Source organism: Podarcis raffonei, chromosome 9 (assembly GCF_027172205.1).
Source record: "Podarcis raffonei isolate rPodRaf1 chromosome 9, rPodRaf1.pri, whole genome shotgun sequence".
In the NCBI taxonomy this organism is placed as follows: domain Eukaryota; kingdom Metazoa; phylum Chordata; class Lepidosauria; order Squamata; family Lacertidae; genus Podarcis; species Podarcis raffonei.
The window spans coordinates 43,069,530-43,089,773 of NC_070610.1; the positions used below are offsets into that span (position 1 = coordinate 43,069,530).

General features: G+C 40.7%; 1 protein-coding gene across 4 annotated transcripts in view; it reads right to left on the reverse strand.

Annotated features, from left to right (window-relative positions):
* ARHGAP10 (Rho GTPase activating protein 10) overlaps positions 1-20,244 on the reverse strand; it is a 102,761-nt gene that overhangs the window by 11,732 nt on the left and 70,785 nt on the right. For all 4 annotated transcript variants that reach the window (XM_053403174.1, XM_053403173.1, XM_053403172.1 and 1 more), the window contains exons 19-22: positions 15,513-15,663; positions 7,719-7,878; positions 2,492-2,626; positions 1,385-1,464 (exon numbers count right to left, since the gene is read on the reverse strand). In XM_053403174.1, the coding sequence (XP_053259149.1) occupies positions 1,385-1,464; positions 2,492-2,626; positions 7,719-7,878; positions 15,513-15,663 (526 nt within the window). The remainder of the gene's footprint in view (positions 1-1,384; positions 1,465-2,491; positions 2,627-7,718; positions 7,879-15,512; positions 15,664-20,244) is intronic.

Here is a 20,244-nt window from a genome sequence, read left to right on the forward strand (position 1 = left end):
CAACTAAATGCATATCTGCAAATTCAAACAACGGACTTGATGCAGATTTCTGGTTTAAATTATTCCTTTCCTCCCTTCCTCTGTGCCCCCTTTTCTGGATTCTTTACACGCCACAGCCTGTTTTAAAAATGAGAAGAATATATTGCCAAGCCTTGGGGTGATGAAAAGATTAGGTTCATGAGAAACTTTCCCAACTTGTATTTTTGGGATAATATATAAATGCCAGTAGGGAGCACTATGGGAGAAACAGGCCATATTTAGATGACTTATTTAAAAAATGATTTTTTAAAAATAAAAAAGCTTTTTTTCAACAGCGCATTTTATTGGCTCCCATGGACCTAAAATGGAGAGCTCAATGCTTTCTTTCAAAATATGAGTGAAGGGATTGTTGGTTATCCCTTTTGATTTGCCCTCTTACTGAGGATCCGTGCTGGCTGAGAACAACGTCAACTATATTCCTATTGGAGACGAGGAGGGAGCATGACTCAGAACACTTTGCCTTCTGAAACCCAGCTAGAACCAACCCACATGTATTTTAGGCACTAGTTGAGCGTACACCTTTCTACCTGGGCATATGCAAGACACTAGTCTGGAGCCTATTGTTCTAGTGTTAAAGAAATTATCTTAGTGGTTTAAATGGACTGATATTCCTTTTTAGCCAGGTTTTATTGCACTGTCTCTTATTAAAGCTTATAACCCTCTTTTGGATTACCTCTCTGGTAATGAAGAGAAGGTAATTAATATTTTAAATAAACAAATGAAAGATACAGGTAAAACAACCTAGGAATGGTTTGCCTTCTCATTTCTCAGGACTTGGAGGGCAGCTATTAATAAAGAATGAATTGGTATTTTTCTATACGAGAGGGCAAGGGTGTAGAAGGCATTTCTGCAATGGCTTTGAACAGAGGTGTTCTGGGTCATAACTTATCAGTGAAGATTCTGCTGTCTGTTAAAGCTGAGTTCTCTGGTAAAGCATGCAGGTGGCAGCTTTCAAGCAGCAGCTGAAGAGCAGAATTAAATGAACAAGGAGCCAGTTCACAGCTCCTTGTGGCTATTGTATGTGAAGCATTCCTCTGTGTAGTTTTTACCTTTAAACTCCTGAGGCTCTGGCCTTTAGACATTGAAGTTGGAATGAACACCTAATGGATATTTCTGTCGCTGTCAGAGCTGTCTCCTGCTGCCGCACCATGAATAGTGACTTGGTTTTTGCTAGAATCTACCTCAGCCCTGGATTTGGCAGTAGCCTTCCTTATGACACCAATTTTTTAAAGAGGGCACAGGTACTTCCCCCCATATCTCAGGAGATACATGTTTAAACCATTCCTTTGCAAGCCATAGTTCAACAGATCTGATTGTAGTTGGCCCCGAAAGCTATAATACTTACCATCTTCAAAAACTGCCCCAATTTGAAAAGATAATTCAGAGCTATGCTCCGCCTCACATGGATACACTGCTCTTGCTTTTCTGATGACAACAATGAAAGAATATCAAAGATTTTGTCAGCATTAAACATTTTTTACAAGCTTAAAATTGTTTAATTTTGCACAACATTGTGCATACAGCTATATGGGGGGCAGTTCTATGTGCTCAAATAGTCAAATGTACTAAGACAGCAAAAACCTTTTATGGGAAATATATTACTCTGCCATCTGATCAACAACTTGACTAATGCAGGTTATGTATGGTGCTAATTTACATTTAACACAAAATATACTGCAAGGCATGCAAAAGTCTATGTTTCCAATCATGCAAAAACACAACATGTTTTATTGGACAATAACTACTACTACATCTCTGTTCAAATACATACTACTACCCTTAGGTTAGGAAGTTACATTCTGGTTTGCACATAAAGCAGCTGATCGGCATAAGCCAAAACTGGTACTTAACAGATTAAAGTAAGTAATTTGGCTATTAAAACTGGAGAAATTACATATTCCCTGTACAATTACTAGTGGTTCTGTTCAAAATTAATGTTGAGGGAGAGGGAAAGAGGGACCTGATGAAAATGGCAGCTTCAACTGCTGCATGATAGCTCCTGTTCCACCCAAAGAGATGATGCACAATGCAACTGCTTCACACAACATGAACAGGTTCTGCCCAAGATAGCATGACACAATTGAAAATGCTACTTTAAGTGAGTGGAGATTACTTTGCCTCTCGCCACTACCAGTTCGATTCAAGCCACAGTCAAGGCCCATAATGGGGCAGTCTAGTCTAGGCTTTAGGTTTATTTAGACTCTTTCTCCTGTTTCACTTTGATGCACAACCCACACACCAAAATATAGAAATCATTCTTGTATCATGAATGGTAAATTTTTTTGTTTATCTCTGTAAGTTACTGAACTTAATATTTAAAAGTTGGTTGCTTAGCATGCTGCCTGACTCCCGCACAGACATCTTTACAAGGGAACAAACAAACCTCCATGTTTTGCTTTTATTCTAGCACAAGAGTTAGCAACAGAAAATTAACTAAGTAGCACAATATTACCTTCCAGATGGTCTGTCAGTCTCTCTTACAGGGGAAGGAAAAGAGAACGTTGATGATGCTGGTGTGTCCGAGGTAGATGCTGTACACGCCTGCGCTTTCATCCAGGAGACCATTGATGAATGAATGTCACTGGAGCTGAAGGAAGACATTTTCAAGCAATAAATTAATCATACCATTCAGTAGTGGACTTTTGTGAATAGGAAGCTTAAGTTTTTAGACCCGTGAAGTCATTAACATCATTTGCCCACTACATTTTTTTTTTTTGCCCTTATATTATCTTTTAAAATATGCCACCAGGTCTGTACAAAAAGCTTGTAATCATAGCAACCCTCCTAATAAAGGAAACATTTCTGTTTGTATCATGAAGGCAAATATGATTTTACTCTTTATTGAGCTTTATTGCTGTGTGAACATATAATGCTCTTAGACAAAATAAAATAAAGAGGCTGAGTTAAATACTGACATTTATACTGAACAGGGTTAGTTGGCAGCTAGTGTGTTCTAATGAAAGCCTGAGAACATCAAACAATTGCTAATAGCTTGTCTAACAAGGAGTTACAGGCTGTTATAGTGCCATGAACACTGGTTAATATCCCTCAAGGAGATATGAATAACTATAACAGGCTATCAGCCTATTTTGACCTTTTTTTTCCTTTCGAAAAGGAGATTCCCTTCTCTTTCTAAAGAAACTACACTCAGTTGCATGGCAGTGGCAAGGAGAGGAGAAAGTAACCATGGGAGTGATGAGATGCCATCTAAATTCTAGTATTTAGTCTCTTAGGCTCAACTGAAGTTCATATTTCAAGTTGGTTTACCAGGTCCTTTTAAAGACTTTACAGTCTCCCAGAGACTGGGTTTTTTAAAATATAACCCCTCCTCCCAAAATAGAGCAATATTTCATGTAATTAAAACTTTATTTGCCCTAGACTGACTTTAGCCCAGATCTTTGAAGTGAGAAGGAGCCGTGACAGTGATTGCTGCTCTTTCCTCCCTTCACTGCTGTTCTGGGGGCTATTCTGAACCCCAAAAGCCAAATTCAGGGGGCACATGGGATACACATGGAAGGAGATGGGGCAAGCCCTGTTGCACAAGCAGAAGTCTTTGTGCAGGACTTCTCTGACAGGGTGTGTTTGATGAATTCTGCTTGTTGTATTTACATTCACATGCCATATACATTCAGTATGCAATGTGACATAGTGCATGCCAAATGTTATCTAATGGGTATAGTACAAACTGATTATTATTTAGAACAGTTTCCAACTGGCAAAATAAATCTTGAAAAGGGCAGAAACCTTTGAGCTCCATGCTGCTTTCTCCCCAGCTTTACGAGAAATTCAGTCTTGCTGTAGAAGAAATCACTGCAGTGCTCCTGTCAGATACAGCTTGTGGATATATATGAAGGGTTCACAGACTACAATGCGGCAAAGACAAGCTCTATTTCTGAAAGAAGTGAAATCTTCTTGGATGCAAGTGAAAAGGACTCTGCCTGTGAAATAGCAACATTTGCAGCTAAGCTGACTCTCTAAATACACATTTGCAGCTAAGCTGACTCTCTAAATACACATATTTGGCATACGCGATGGTAAAACCAATTCCTGAAAAGTCAGATCCCTTTGATTACCAATATTACAGTAAGTTAAGAACATATTAAAAGTTCTTAATTAGGAATGTGGGAGCACATATGTACATTTTTAAACTATCACTGATGAATGCAGAGGGTGGCCGAAATAGAAGCAGTAACATTGTCTTCAAAGGGGGGGGGGGACCACACACACTTGTCAATCATCTTTCCTTGACAAGAAAAGTCATTGGGGGTGGGGGTTTGAAACCTGGCAGAAAATAAGCTACAGATCTTTGCTGATATTCAGGAAACAACTCCTGAAAAAAAGATTTTATTGGATGTTTATCTGACTCGTTCCTAAGGTAACTCTGGTAAACAGAAACCTCTTATCTCAAGAATCAGTGAGCAAAGATGCAAAAGGGAGAGAGGCCATAGAAGGAATCTACACCAACTCTTCGGTAAAAAAATCCATCTTGTTTAGCAGAACTGTCATAGTTGTCAAAGTCGGCATGCAATGGGCATGGAACTTCGTGTGATTTTAAAATGCTGTTACTATAAAAACTCAGATAATGCACTTTATATTCAATATGCAATCCAGAAAGAACTATACAGGCACCAAGAAATTGATGCGTCTTGCATATTAAATATTCCATGCTGTATGTGAACTTCTGCTGTTGACTGGGGATAAGGATAGGGAAGAACTGTATCCTTAAATCTCTTGTTAGAATTTTGCAGCAGGTTGACCATGACTCAAGGGCAGATGTTCTTTACTTGGATGAAAAGGAGAAATCCCCCTTGGGAGCAGGATTAGACAGGGCTTCCCACCACATGAAGTGCTTGAGACATGCACAAAATACTGCAGTGGATAAAAGCATAGCCAGCCTAGGCTGCTATACTTTCTTTAAATGTAGACTGTAAACCTCTCAGTGAATCAGCTAGCACATTAGCACAATGATCTTTCATGCCAGTCTAGTGATAAATTTGAAGCTGCAGTTGTCCACACTAAAGCACTTGAAAATTATAATTTAGCTGTAAAGAAATAAAAGTAGAAGTTATTTAATCCGGCAGACTACTGACTAAAGGAGTTGCTTTATTTGAGAATCAGGGGGATATGTTTTTCAGTTCCCAAAGAACTACTTTGTAAGGAAACTAATACGTTAGGCACCCTTGGACAGAATTGCCTGCCCCCACAAAAATACCATTGTTTCCGCAGTAATATACAATTTAAGAACTAAATGTTAGCTTTATTAACTGCACAACATACATGGATTTATAAAGGTGTTTCAAAAATACAAGGGCTATAAAAATACAGGATAGCTTATAGGATAAACAAAAATATTTGCTATGGGGAAAGGCTGTGGTACAGCACATTCTTTGAATGAAGAAGGTCCCAAGTTCAATGCCTTTCTGAAATTCTGAGAGTCATTGCCAGTCAGTACAGACCATACTGAGCTAAATGGAGCAGTGATGTGTCTTGGTATAAGACAACTTCTTATGTTCCTGTAAGAGCCAGCAACTCAAACCTATTTGCGCCCATGGGAAGGCCTAATTTCTCTACTATTCCCCCTCTTGCCCAAAGAGTCATGCATGTTTTAAAAAATACAGATTTAATCCCCTAAGCATCTCTCCAATTCAATCAATGATGAGCTGTAGTATGGCATAGCTCTGCTGCCCACCAAGACAAACCAACCCCATAAGAAGACTATTAAGTGCCAGACAGTGTTCGAAACTCCCATTGTTCTAGGCGCATTTTGCCACAGGGAATTTCATCAATGCAAGTAGTTTCTGAGCTCTAGACGCAGTACTGCACCTAAGATTTCAGATTAAAACTACAGAGTGGAAGGAAAGGACTCCCCACTTTCTGCCTCCCCACTTCCACCTACTCTCTGAAGACTGGAGAATAGACCCTCTTAAGAATATTAGGGGGTGGGCAGGGGAAGGATTGGGTCATGTGAACATGATATTTTAGCTGCAGTTCATTCATTTTCAGCTTATTAAAAAAGTGTGCCTAGACACTACGTTGTTGCACCCATAACCTAGGTTTAAGGTGCCATTTAGCTCCTAGCTTTCATATCTCAGTTTCTAACACTGGTGCCAGATCTAACCCACAAGGAAAGCAAGAGCACTCAAATCCAGCCCCTACTTTCAAAGTATTGTCACATAGTTTAAGGGGTCTTGCCTACTAATTTCTTCAAAATTCCACCTTGAGTGAAGACCTTATGGAGGGACTTTGGATTGTGACATACTGTGGCCAAGACTGATGTTTTTGGTAAGCCATTTTACCATGGTGAATGAGGCCACTGGCTGTATAGAAATTTTTAGAGACATTAAAACCAGTCCAATCTGATTGTGTGATCAGCTAAAGTCTTTGTCGTAACACAAGAAAGAGCAAAAGCCACAGCAGCAACTTTTTAACAAGCAATCAGCCATATAGGCTTCCTTCTGGGTGCTTTGAATTGCAGTAAAAGATTCACTTCTTTAAAAAGGCTTAGTATTATTCACTTTCTACAAAAGGTTTAGCCCAGAATAGAATGTTTCCCTGGGCTACAAAGCACAGAAATGCTATTGCGACTGCACCAGTCTTCAATCTTCCACTGTGACTGCCACTGTGATTCCACATTTCTCTTTTCCAAATGATTGCACAGAGGGTTGAACTTTTAGATGCCATATTATTGGGGGACAAGGGAGACGCTGCACTGCTTCAACTGCTTGCCTTTATAATAATTCTAGGTTAATTACAAAAATGTTTTGCACTTACTATTCCAAAATACTAAGATACTGATGCATTTTCCCAAATGTAAAACAAACCTAGGGCCAAGCGTTTCCCCACTTTATGTGCGCAAAGAACTGAAAAAGAAGTTTGGAAAAGTAGGGGGGGGGAGGAATTTTACTAAGCTGGAGTGTGTGTGTGTGTGTGTGTGTGTGTGTGTGTCTTGATGGAAATTGCACAGACTGCCTGAATCCCTGAACTGTTTTGCCAAGAAGGCAGGCAGGGAGGAACAGGGATATAGTGAATTCTACCAGATTTCTTTCATACAAGGTCACTATTGTTCTCTAAAATGGTCCAACCTCATTTCAGATGCTGTTGGCTGATATACTTTACAACAATCAGAAGCGTTTATTATTTGTAAGTGTACCTTATAGGAGACACCATGCAGCACAAGTGTTTGTCATGGGTTTGCATGTTGTTTAAGGGGGGGGTTTTGCGGGGGGGGCTGTTGCTGCTTTTCATATTAACTTCTGGTATCTTTTAAATTGTGTTGTGATTTATGTGGAAACTGTTTGATTTGGTTGTGTAGTTTTTGATGTTTTATTTATTGTTTATGACTACTTTTGCTATGTTTGTAATTGTGTATTTTTTCATGTTGTAAGCCGTTTCGTGTTATAAACCACTTTGAGCATGGTTTTAACTATGGAAAGGCAGCATATAAATATAATTATGTATGTATATATGTATGTCTTGCAACATGAGCTTTAATAATCAAACGTAACATGAGCAGCTGCACTATTGTCATGCTTTTCCTTTTATTTTCATTAGAAAGAACAGAAAATCTGCTTCACCCCAAAATATTTTAAAAATAGGCAAACATTGCTTTCCAATTTCTTTAGGGTTTGTGAATACAAGAAATCAGTATGCCGGGAAATTTTGAAATGACGAGTACTTACAGACTGGTTGTCCCGTCTGCTATGTCACCACTGTCAGCTACAAGTTGATTTTTCTCTGCCTCTGGAGGGCTGCTGGGGGCAGCAGTCGTAGGAGACTGAGAAGACAAGGAATCCATGCTACCAGTGGGTGTGCATTCTTTTGTAGGGCTAAGACTGTCACCTGAAGAATGAGCGAGAAATATACATACTGAAATATACAGAAAGGATACTAATTGAAGGCAAAACACATCACAGAGAATACTTGCACAGAAATCTAGGACTCCTTTTGAAACAGATTCTAGTGAATGACTTACGACCCTGGCTTAGAATTGGCTTCAGGCTAAATGTAAATTTAACTATTTATGAAACCCCTGTTCACTAAAACTGGAGGAAAATCACGTGTCAGCTTTTCACCCATAAAAATAGCACATGCCACTGACATAACTGTGGCATCATCTGGAAAAATATGAGTAATGTTCATAATGGCTGTCACTAAACAACTTAAATTTAATATTTAATATCCAAATCTAGCAAATATCAGACATGCAACATTAAATAGAAGCTACAAGCCAGCACACACACAGGTACATTACTTGATCATTCTTTGGTTAATTATTTCAGTACACTGAGTGAACTGGCTGCACTGACAGGATTTTGAGGCAGTGTCTGAAGGCATTTAAGGGCAATCAAGAGGTCATTCTATTTGTTCCATATATATATATATATATATATATATATATATATATCCCTTACACCAGCAGCAATCTTCCTGGTAATTTCCAAGAAACACTGTAACTATGTGACTACTTACAATAACACAAAACCAAACACACTGATGGGGGGAAAATGATCTGAATATGTCACCCTAGAGTAGCTGATAAGCAAAATTAGCTTGTACTTCAAGGTAACTTTGAGGAGCAGAACAATAGTTTCTGAAATGCTGCATTCAATTTCCAGCCTAATCACACTATGGCACATCAGGTCCATTACTTTGCTTTTGTGCATCATACGCTCTGAGCTGCTGATTTTTAGATGTTGCAGTTCCCATTTGCATGGCATGACAAGAGCTCTTGTAGTAAATTAGATTGTGTGATATTCCAACATCTAATTTGCAGGTACACATGTCACAATACGAAACATATTCTAGGAGATTAAGCGGCAATACAGTAATCTTTTAGAGTAATTTGCTCATTATTATTTTTTTTCAACACAGAGATTAATATTCATATCTTAAAATCATGTTAATGTGCAAATGGCAGCAGAAGATTGCTTTTTTCATCCTGGAAACGCACACTGGAAACAAAGAGCTGCATTCCAACTACCACGTGTGGAAGACAGCTTGTGGAAGAGAACTGTCAGAAAAGAGACCAGGCCAAAAATGGATGCATAACGACCACTTTATTTCCAATCAAAAAATCAAAAACAGTAGCATAGGTGACTACCTAAGTTCAGACTCTGTGCCACCCATAGGGGGTATAGCGGCTGAAACTCTTTATTAAATGTCTTATCCTGCCCCCTTGAAACGTCTCTCTAAAGGGATTGGGGTACTCAAAGTAAGGTGGGGTGCAAACAGCTGAGAAAGGAGGAATGGTCTAAAATCTGGTGGTGCCATTTATCACATAGTGCGATTTATGTGATTCCCTTCTCTCCTGGTCCAGCAGCCCACATACCACACCCCACACTGTTAATCCTTGAAAGGGAGAGGTGACTGGAAAGCCTCCTTGTGTGAGCTTCCTTCTGCTCACAGCAGCGTCAGATTTAGGGCACTGTGGGCTGTTCCCCCACACAGGGCGCCAAGCCGAGGGGGCAAAAAACAAAAACAATAAAACCTATATTTATATGGGCACCTGGTGAAAGTACCAAAAGGAATCACTGTGAAGAGAAGAAATATTGGGGGGGGGCACCAAAAATTGTCCTTGCTCAGGGCAAAGTCCGCCCTTGGATTCAGCTCAGTGAAACTAGCACCCAAGGCCCCATTCCAGCAAGGGAGAGCAGTCTTCCACATGCACTGCCATTATGATAGTAATCCAGCACCACATCTTCTGATGCAGACAGAGACATTCACCCTACCTGAGGCTACTAGCTATTGCATATGAACCAGGGTTGCAAGCATTCTTAATTGAAACAAAGTCCCAATGACCTTATCAGGACTTCAGAGTAGACAGTAACAGACTGCAGTATTGACACGAGTAGAGCTGGATTGAGACCCTGGTTTTTTTGGCTTCGAACGGGGTGGCAGACACTTGTCATTCAACCCTAATATTCATTAAGCGAAGTATGTAAACGGAATGTGGTCATAACAACGCGAACTTGTGAAAAGCTCTTTTTTTAAAAAAAATGCAAAATTTTACAAATATTTTCCAGACCAGTGGCAAAAGAGATACAATTGCAGGTTTTGAGTGTGCAGGTTGATAATAATATGTTACAACTGTGAATGTCAGAATCAGCTGCATTGAGATATCTGGATAGGCTTAAGAAAAGAAGTCACAGAGTATGAAATTTATGTCCCTTTATTAAGCGACATTATGATGCCAAGAACAAAAACCTCTTCCAAAAGGTCAACAGAAGACAGACAACATGAATTAGATTGAGAAGCAAGAAAGACAAATTAGGTTAGAGTGTCGATACAAGTCAAAGCAAATTAATTTACAGTGTGAAGCAGCATGGTTATATCATAACAGCAGCAGACATCAAAAGCGAAGTCCCTCTCTCTTGCAAAGCATTCTCAAATCCTTCAAAAGAAAAAAACTGCATAGGGGTTGTACCATTCACTCAATAACCAGCTTGCAGTTCAGGTCTGGAGAGGAACAACAGCAAAAGCAGATAACTTCTCGTAAATATTTCCTTTGCTACCTTTTTTCCAAAGAGGATTGTCGGAAAGCAACTATGTGTAACTCGGATAGTCGTTATGGCAGGAATAAAAACCCTACATTGATTCAGGGGTGCATGGAGTGTTAGGGGAGAGTTAGTACCACTTGTGAAGGACATGTGGTGCTCCTTCTGGGGTAGTTTGTCCACCTTTGGTCCCAATCCTGCACTCAGCTCTCACCTGTAGCTCCTAGCAGCTGTCAGCATGCGACAGCAGCCACAACCCAGGGAAATGGTTTCAATTGGCCAGCTTAACCGGCGGAGGGTAGCCAATGGGTCTCAAACCTTTGGTGAGTTAGGAACTTCCCTTGCAAGTCTTAGGACTGAAGAGGGCACCAGATATCTAATTCCTTCATCAAGACAAAAAATATTTCCAAATATGGGACTAAGGGGCTTAGTATCTGCAGTACATATTTTAGCTTAATTAGCAATGTCTGTTTTACTACTTTGATATGCAAAGCCATGGATGAAAAGAAGGTTCTGTTGCACTTTTCTCCCAGACTTTATCCATGGGACTCAAAGGAACATAGTATCCTCAAAGCAATCACCTGAGTCCAGTGAAGTGACCAGGTAGCCATCCGGAGAGGGCAAGTTGCAACCTCCCATTGTACTCATTGTATGAGTCCTGTTGACTGAACAGGACCAGGTAAAAGTCCTGTTCTTGATAGAGAAATTCCCATTCAGCTGTGAAGATAAAGACCTCACTTAAAACCATGGCAGAGCTTCAGGTTGGACTCTTGTATCTGCTTATACACATTCCTGCTTGTTCCTCATATACACATCAGCTCCGAGGATGTGGACAGGCTGCTTGGACGAGTGAAGCCAACCACCTGTCTCCTGGATCCTTGCCCATCCTGGCTTATAAAAGCTAGCCGGGAAGGACTGGGCGATGGGCTTCGTGGGGTGGTGAATGCTTCCCTCCGCGAGGGAGCCTTCCCAGACCCGCTGAAAGAGGCAGTTATTAAACCGCTTCTTAAAAAACCATCTTTAGATGTGGCCACGATGGCCAATTATCGCCCAGTCTCAAATCTTCCATTCTTGGGCAAGGTGATTGAGCGAGTGGTTGCTGAACAACTCCAGGCACGCCTGGAAGAAGCGGACCATTTGGATCCCTTCCAGTCGGGATTCAGGCCTCATCATGGGACTGAAACTGCCTTGGTCGCACTGGTTGATGATCTCCGGCGGGCTAGGGACAAAGGTGAGAGCTGTTTCCTAGTTCTGCTGGATCTCTCAGCGGCGTTTGATACCATCGACCATGACATCCTTCTGGACCGCCTTGAGGGGCTGGGAGCTGGGGGCACTGTCATACAGTGGTTCCGCTCCTTCCTCCTGGGCTGTGTTCAGAAAGTGGTGGTGGGGGATGAGTGTTCAGACCCCTGGGCTCTCACTTGTGGGGTGCCTCAGGGTTCTGTCCTCTCCCCCATGCTTTTCAACATTTACATGCAGCCACTGGGAGAGATCATCAGGAGGTTTGGGCTGGGTGTTCATCAGTATGCGGATGATACCCAGCTCTACCTCTCTTTTAAATCAGAACCAGTGAAGGCGGTGAAGGTCCTGTGTGAGTGTCTGGAAGCGGTTGGAGGATGGATGGCGGCTAACAGATTGAGGTTGAATCCTGACAAGACAGAAGTACTGTTTCTGGGGGACAGGAGGCGGGCAGGTGTGGAGGATTCCCTGGTCCTGAATGGGGTAACTGTACCCCTGAATGACCAGGTGCGCAGCCTGGGAGTCATTTTGGACTCACAGCTGTCCATGGAGGCACAGGTCAAATCTGTATCCAGGGCAGCTGTTTACCAGCTCCATCTGGTACGTAGGCTGAGACCCTATCTGCCTGCAGACTGTCTCGCCAGAGTGGTACATGCTCTGGTTATCTCCCGCTTGGACTACTGCAATGCGCTCTACGTGGGGCTACCTTTGAAGGTGCCCCAGAAACTACAACTAATCCAGAATGCGGCAGCTAGACTGGTGACTGGGAGCGGCTGCCGAGACCATATAACACCGGTCTTGAAAGACCTACATTGGCTCCCAGTACGTTTCCGAGCACAATTCAAAGTGTTGGTGCTGACCTTTAAAGCCCTAAACGGCCTCGGTCCAGTATATCTGAAGGAGCGTCTCCTCCCCCATCGTTCTGCCCGGACACTGAGGTCCAGCTCCGAGGGTCTTCTGGCGGTTCCCTCACTGCGAGAGGCCATGTTACAGGGAACCAGGCAGAGGGCCTTCTCGGTAGTGGCGTCCGCCCTGTGGAACGCCCTCCCATCAGATGTCAAAGCGATAAACATCTACCTGACATTCAGAAGACATCTGAAGGCAGCCCTGTTCAGGGAAGTTTTTAATATGTGACATTTTAGTGTATCTTTCATCTTTGTTGGAAGCCGCCCAGAGTGGCTGGGGAAACCCAGCCAGATGGGCAGGGTACAAATAATAAATTATTATTATTATTATTATTATTATTATTATTATTATTATTATTCCTGCAGCCAACCATCTATTACCTGATATTCCCATCTCTACCCCAAACTTGCCTCAGCCCACTTCACAGGAGTACATGGTAACTGGGCAGGGGCTGGAAGCTTGGGTGCTAAAACCACTCATTTCCCACAAGAAGAATGCTCTGCATGTGCTTCAGCAGTTTTTGCTGCTTAAGTGCTTCACAAACGCATTGCTTCATCTCCTGAAATGTTAGCCTTGTTTCACTCTAAGGCATGTTTGCTCACTAAGAACCTCTGTTCTATAGTAGGAAGGAATTGCATTACAAGGCAATTGGCTGGCTAGAAGAAGACCTAGCCACGCCTAGCATCTTCAAATAAAAAGAACCTACAGATGTGCATCTTCCTCTTATGTGAACCTCTCATCGAGACAGCTAAAAATAAAAGGATCAAGAAATCACAATTTCATCAAGTTGTTGGAGAGAGTTCACAGCAGAGTCACAGATATTGTGCCAGGGTGTTAATTTAGACCTCATAATTAAAATGCCAAGATATGATAGATCCGAGGGTTGCCGTATAAAAAGAAATCAGATACAAGCAGAGCAGGGAGAGGAACGCCATGCTAAGTCGAGATTAAAATGGCATACAGAAGCGTTATCAATTAGAAACACACACACACTATCAAACAGAAGGGTGAGCACACAATCCTGATTATCTCAGACAAGAGGAAAATGACAGTGACTTGTTAAAACAAAGGTATTTTGCAATTTCTTGTAATATTATGCAGTATTACTAATAGCTTTTAGTCTGACCTACTGCCTAAATGGGAAACAAAGCACATGCCCCACTTCGCTTCAGAGCTGTAGAGACCAGAATTCTATTTCAGTAGGGAGGTGCAAGGTTCACTCAGCAAGAGGAAGGGCTATGAATGCTATCCCAGTGAGCTGGGTAGGGACATGCAAAGACAGAAGATGGCTGAGAGGAGTTTCCTTAAAAAGCTGTATGAAGGCTTCAATCTGCTACTCAACTTAGTGGAACTCAGCAAGAATTTCAGCAACTGCTATTAACTATTCTCTTAATGGCAAATGAGAACCTTTAACCTGTTCCTGTTTTAATATTCCTAAATATATTAATAAGCAGGGGTGCCAAGCATGTAGGCTATTTACAGCTCTCAAGGTACTATTGAGCTTTTATAGCATCCTCAAAATATCAGGAGTTTAACATCATGGTCTAAAAATAGGTCATTGTTTTGAAACTCTTGGTAAACATAAGCTGTAAAGCCCAATACCTTAATTCAAAATGAGCTGGCAACTTAAAGACAATGAACCAGTTAGCCTTTAAAGTGCCACAACAATGTTGATGCTGCTGCAACAGGCTAACATATCTAACCTGTCTAAAATTAATTTAAAATGATAGTTCTGACAGAATCGCAGAACATGATTTTTAAAAATAACTTATGTCACTATAATATACATAAACAAAGCACATACTAATTTCCCACCCAATCTTATATTACAGTGTGCATGTGGCAATTGTGTGTTTTTTTCCAAAAAAAAAAACTAAGTACACACAAACATGCATAGTTTTTTTTTGGGGGGGGGGGAATCAGCTATTTTAAGACAGAGTGAAAAAGTACAGGAGGCAAGCAATATCATGTGCATCTATATTTTAAAGCTAGCAGTTTGACAGAGTTGTTCTGCATGTGCTTAGAATTTGTATTCACAACTTTTGTTTGCACCTTTTATTCATCAATAAATGCAGTTGATTTTAATAAGTTTATCAATATGCTCCATCTGTCTGCATAAATCCTAAATTAAAAACCCTCTAGTTTCATCTCCATGCTAGAAACAATACCATGTACACCAAGCCCATTTTACTCTAAATACAGATATAATTCAACAATGATATAGAGAGAAACAAGACAAAGAGGATGCAATAATTTAAACATTCAAACACCTGTCAAGAACAGCTCATGCCCACAAAGAAACGAAAATGGGTAAGACTGTATGAAAACAACACAAATGCCATCCTTTCTGACTTGCACAACAGATTATCCAACACATCCTGCTTTATCTCTTGGTAGACAACTGTTTACTTGATGGCTAGTAGCTGTCAATATTACTACTATTTGCCAGACTGGATTCTGGTCCACATTTGAGCATTCAAGTACTGTACATTCATTCTCGTAATTCAAGCAAATCTGCTTAACATTTTGGTTCATATCTTCCATTTATCTTACAATTTTATAATTGTCGACAGAGGTCAAAGAGATTCAGCTTAAAAGAAATCTGAATCCCTTGTTAAGAGGAATGAGAAAGTTCTCCTGAAGTTCCAGATATATACAGTACTAACTTATAAGAATGTACTCTCCCTGCCTCCTCTCTCCATTTTCCAATTTTAAAAAAAAGAAAGAGATAATAGAATTTGTGAAATGGAAAACTACTGTAGATTGCCCTGATGACACAAGATATACTGCAACTCAACTCTGCTGCCAAGATAGAAAATATAATTAACATCTTACTGTCATCCAGCTCAAGACAGAGATTATATACAGCAATGGGCCTCTTATTACGTTGCCCTTGTCTTCTTGATTGTCGTGGTGGGGCATTTGGAGGAGATACCGACACAGGAATTGGCTCGGGGAAAGTGGCATCAGGCAGCGTTTGAAAAATCTGCAAAGAAGAGCACAAAGGGCATTAATTATTTGCTATGAACAGCAACCTGTAAAAATGCAACTGTAAACTATTATCAACTAACATTTGTCTTGGATGCCATTCAGGCATGAAGAAGCCAAAACTATTCTTTGAACATGGGGAGTGTGCCATTATTCTTTTTAAAAAATTAAAAACAAAACCAAATTTATAAATAAGCATAAATACCATCTACACATCAACTGTTCTGCAAATCATTTAATCCACAAACCTAAGTATGTGCAATTGTTCTTGCCAGCTGGCAGGGCCCACAGAAATAAGATTTATTTATGAATCACAAAAGGCAAGGTCACTGGTTCAAAAATTTCACTGGCCCATATATTTTAGCCAAGTCTTTCATTATAATTATCAAAACGGATGGTAGAAACACGAGACAATAGTTTCTTTATAATTTTGCCTTTAATATGATTTGTGGGATCATGTCTTTAATATGATTCCCCACACCTACCAAGTTACTAAACTTTCTCAAACTGGATCATACAAGGCACATATTAACTATTGGTACATGAACATAACCCTTGGTTATGCTCATTTTCAGTAACTGACTGCTAAAACTTTCAACAAATGTCCCCACTGTCTGAAGTTGGCTAATGGCAATGGAGGAGAGGATCTTTTTCAGCTGTTGTATCTTGCCAGTGTGAGAGCCAGTGTGGTGTAGTGGTTAAGAGCGGTAGTCTCATAATCTGGGGTACCGGGTTCGCGTCTCCGCTCCTCTACATGCAGCTGCTGGGTGACCTTGGGCCAGTCACACTTCTCTGAAGTCTCTCAGCCCCACTCACCTCACAGAGTGTTTGTTGTGGGGGAGGAAGGGAAAGGAGAATGTTAGCCGCTTTGAGACTCCTTAAAGGGAGTGAAAGGCGGGATATCAAATCCAAACTCTTCTTCTTCTTCTTGCCCGTGGGACTCTCTCCACAGAAAGTCACACTGACACTAACGTATTTTAGGCACCGCACGAAGACCTCCTTATTTTCTTAGTCTTCCAAGCTCTGGTGTGTAGGGAAATCTCCACATATGTGGGGGTTCCGTTCCCGGCCCCTGCACACATCACTGAGTTGCACACAAGTGGGGATAGCCCCATTTCGCTCCACTTCCATTCCGCCCCCTTTTGTGTGTGCTGATTGCACACAAGTGGGGAGATCCCTGTATTTTTGCCCAGCTGCAATTGTTTATCACTGCCTTTTACTGTGTTTTTATTAGTTATTGTAAACCGCCTTGGAAATTTTGAATTGAGGGGCAATACAGAAATGTTCTTAAATAAATAAAATTAAACCCTTTTGAATTACAGATACTCTGTCCACCCTTACCTACTTGTACTGCCAGCCTTTCCTACCATTTGCAACAAAGCAATAAATACACCTGCTTGCTTTTGCCGTGCAGGTACAGGTGGCTAAGCTCTTGCAAGAGACATCTCATGTCTTCCAGCAAACATAGTAGCAATGACCCTAATTTCAATTGGCCCTTTTGCCATGTGATGCAGAGCCCTTTCACACACATTGGAGCGTACACTCTCTCTCCCTTGTTCTCCATGCGTTGTAACCACAGCGTAATAAGGAAATGCTTCACACAAGCATGAGATACAGGTTTCAAAATCCACCTGCAGCCAAGGGGCATCCAGCTAATCTGTGTTATGAGTTAAAGGGTTGTAGTTTTGCTAGGCCATTCTGTCCGTCCCCCCCATTAGCCCTCTCTTCTGTAGCATGCAGGCAGATCAACATTTCTTTTTATTGCACAGGGGTCTGTGTGTGTGTGTGTGTGTGTGTGTGTGTGTGTGTCTGCTGGAAGGGGTCAAAGCAGCTATTAAATGTATGACATTATCAAGTTACTGTTCTCCAATAAAATCAGTGGGGAAAGACGGCATTTTGTCAAGTCTAGGAAGACAGAACTTACATATACATTTTTGTTTCTGCATACACTTGATTAGATTTCTGTTTTTTTTCTATTTTCAGGCATTTACAAATATTTCATTACATCTCGTACTGTTGAATGGAATTTCTTTTTAAAAAGCAATTGAAACAAGCAGTCCATGAATAATAAAATATAAATACCACAGCACAACAAATTACAAATGTAAGGACAACAAATAAGGCAGCAGGGCGAGGTGCAACAAATGAGTTTATCAAAAACTATTGGGTAAAAAAAAATAGTTCAATAAAAATCCACATGCCACACTTGGGAAATAATCAGAAAGCAGTGAAACTACTTTGCAAGTCCAAAATGACTGTCCTAATAATAGCTCAGATGCGCCACTATGTTGTACAGTGGAAGAAAAGCTCTAGCCTAGCTACTGTGAAGAGCCACGTCATGGTTCCCAAAGGCATCATAGCAATAACACACAATATTTGACCTTAAAGTACAGAAGATAAAAATAAACACACGTCAGGTCTGCTTTGGTATAATCATAGTCCCTGAGCAGCTCAACCTGAAATGCAGCAACAGCAATATCCTGTGACCGACACAAATTTGTAAAACACTAGCTTTCCTTATGAGGACTATGCCATGTTAATAGAAGAGGTGAGAGTCTCCTTTGGGCCTAGGCCAACCAGGTGCCTCCTGACATTTTTAACTACAAGTACCATCAGCTCCAGCCAGCACAGGCTGGTGTTGACAAGGTTCATAGCCCTTGGCTGGGAGGTGGTATTGGTTGAGTACTACTCAATCAACAGGTATTGGTTGAGTATTACTGTAACCAGGTCCAATCCACACTGGAGCATAGGAAACAAAACAGAAAATATGCATTCCACATGTCATCTTAAAAGCCTCTTTGGAACTTATGGAAGCCCCTCAGGTTAGTAAAACCCACGCACTTTCCAGAACTGAAAGGAAAAAATGATTTTCCAACATCATTTTCAACAGTGAAGGAGATTGTTGCTTTGACTCTGCCCAATTTATATTGCTGCTGCTCGGTGCTGTATGGTTTTAGACTGGGTTCAATATGGCATTTTACTGACTCTTATTGCTTTAAATGGTTTCATTTTTATTCTTACAGTTTTGTTAGCTGCCTTGAGAACCAGGAGAAGAGATATCAATATGAAAAATTAAGAGCTAGCCCACAGAAATGCAAGAGACTGGTTTCTACATAAAATTACCAGCAGGGATATGTGTGAAGTTGCTTTACCTACAGTTCCGTGCTTTAAACTGCTCATCCTGTGTACATCAAGGATCTCTTCAATTGAAAATTCAATTATTCAAGGAGTCATTACTATTGTCTTTCATTAGACACTAATGTAATTTAAATATATCTCATAAATTCCAGGTTTCATTAAATCAGGGCAAACTGAAATAATTTAAACATTATGAAAAATTTCCCCCGAAAAAGCTTGAAGTTTGAGTAGGGAGCCTGTGGCCCTCCAAATGTTGGACTCCCAACTCCTATCAGCCCCAACCAATAGTGACGGATGGAGAGAACTGTAGTCTAGCAACATCTTGAAGAGGTGATCCCCCAACTTTGTCCTAGAGTATTTGATCAGCATAAAATGTTGCAATGGAAGTGTCTCTTAACCCTTGCAAGGTGACATTTTATTCTGCATAACTATTATTAGCATGCAATCAAATTGCTATGTAAGATGTTAAGACACAACTGACTTGCAACATTTCTTAAAATTATGTCGTTTATGTTTAGTGTACAGAACTATAGATATTTTAGCATTCTAGACAGAATATATATAAGGAATCTGCTGCTCATCTTCCTGAAGATCCTGGTGCTTGCAGACCCTTCGGCCACAGTTCACCTTGCCCACCTGCACAATTGCTTGAAATCCACCCCATCCTTTTATTCACACACTCGCACAGCTGTGCCAGTCATCCAAACCAGTCCTGGTTAGAATCCTCAGCTGTCCTCTCTATGCCTTCCAGTGGTAAGTAGGTGAGTAGGTGTAAGGCCACAAAATGAAACAGAAGTTTATGGTTCCAAGTTTAAGGAAAAGAAAAAAAGAGTTTCATGTCTAAGTCCTATACACACAATCATATGCACATTTACTCAGCAGTAAGTGCTGCTGGGTTCAATGGAACATCTCCCACATAAATGTGCATAGGATTGCTGCCAGGGTGCTATGGAACTGACAGAGGCTTTGCATTCATGGGCCCATCAACTCTGCAGAAGTTTTGTTATATACCAAATCTGTTCTAATTTTCTCGTGTAAACTGAGAGCCAATGTATTATTATAGTGGTTAGAATGGTGAATTAACACCAGGAAGACCTACCTTGAAATGCCCACTCAGCCACAAAAATTACCAGGTGACCTTAGCCCAGTTATTCTTTCTCAGGCAAACCTACCTCAGAGGGTTGCTGTGAGGATAAAGGAGGGGACCATGCATACCACCCTGAGGTCTTTGTAGGAAGGATGGATGAGTGATTGGACAAAACAAATAAAATGGTGTGTTAGGATTGCATAACATGCAATTGAGTTTTGGGGAGTATTTCCCTTGGTTATAGAATGATAATCTATACCGAGAAAGGAATATTATTATTATTATTATTATTAAGAAACCAGCAGAGTTAATTTAAAAATAAAAGGGGAAAAACCTGCCAGGTACCTTCAGATT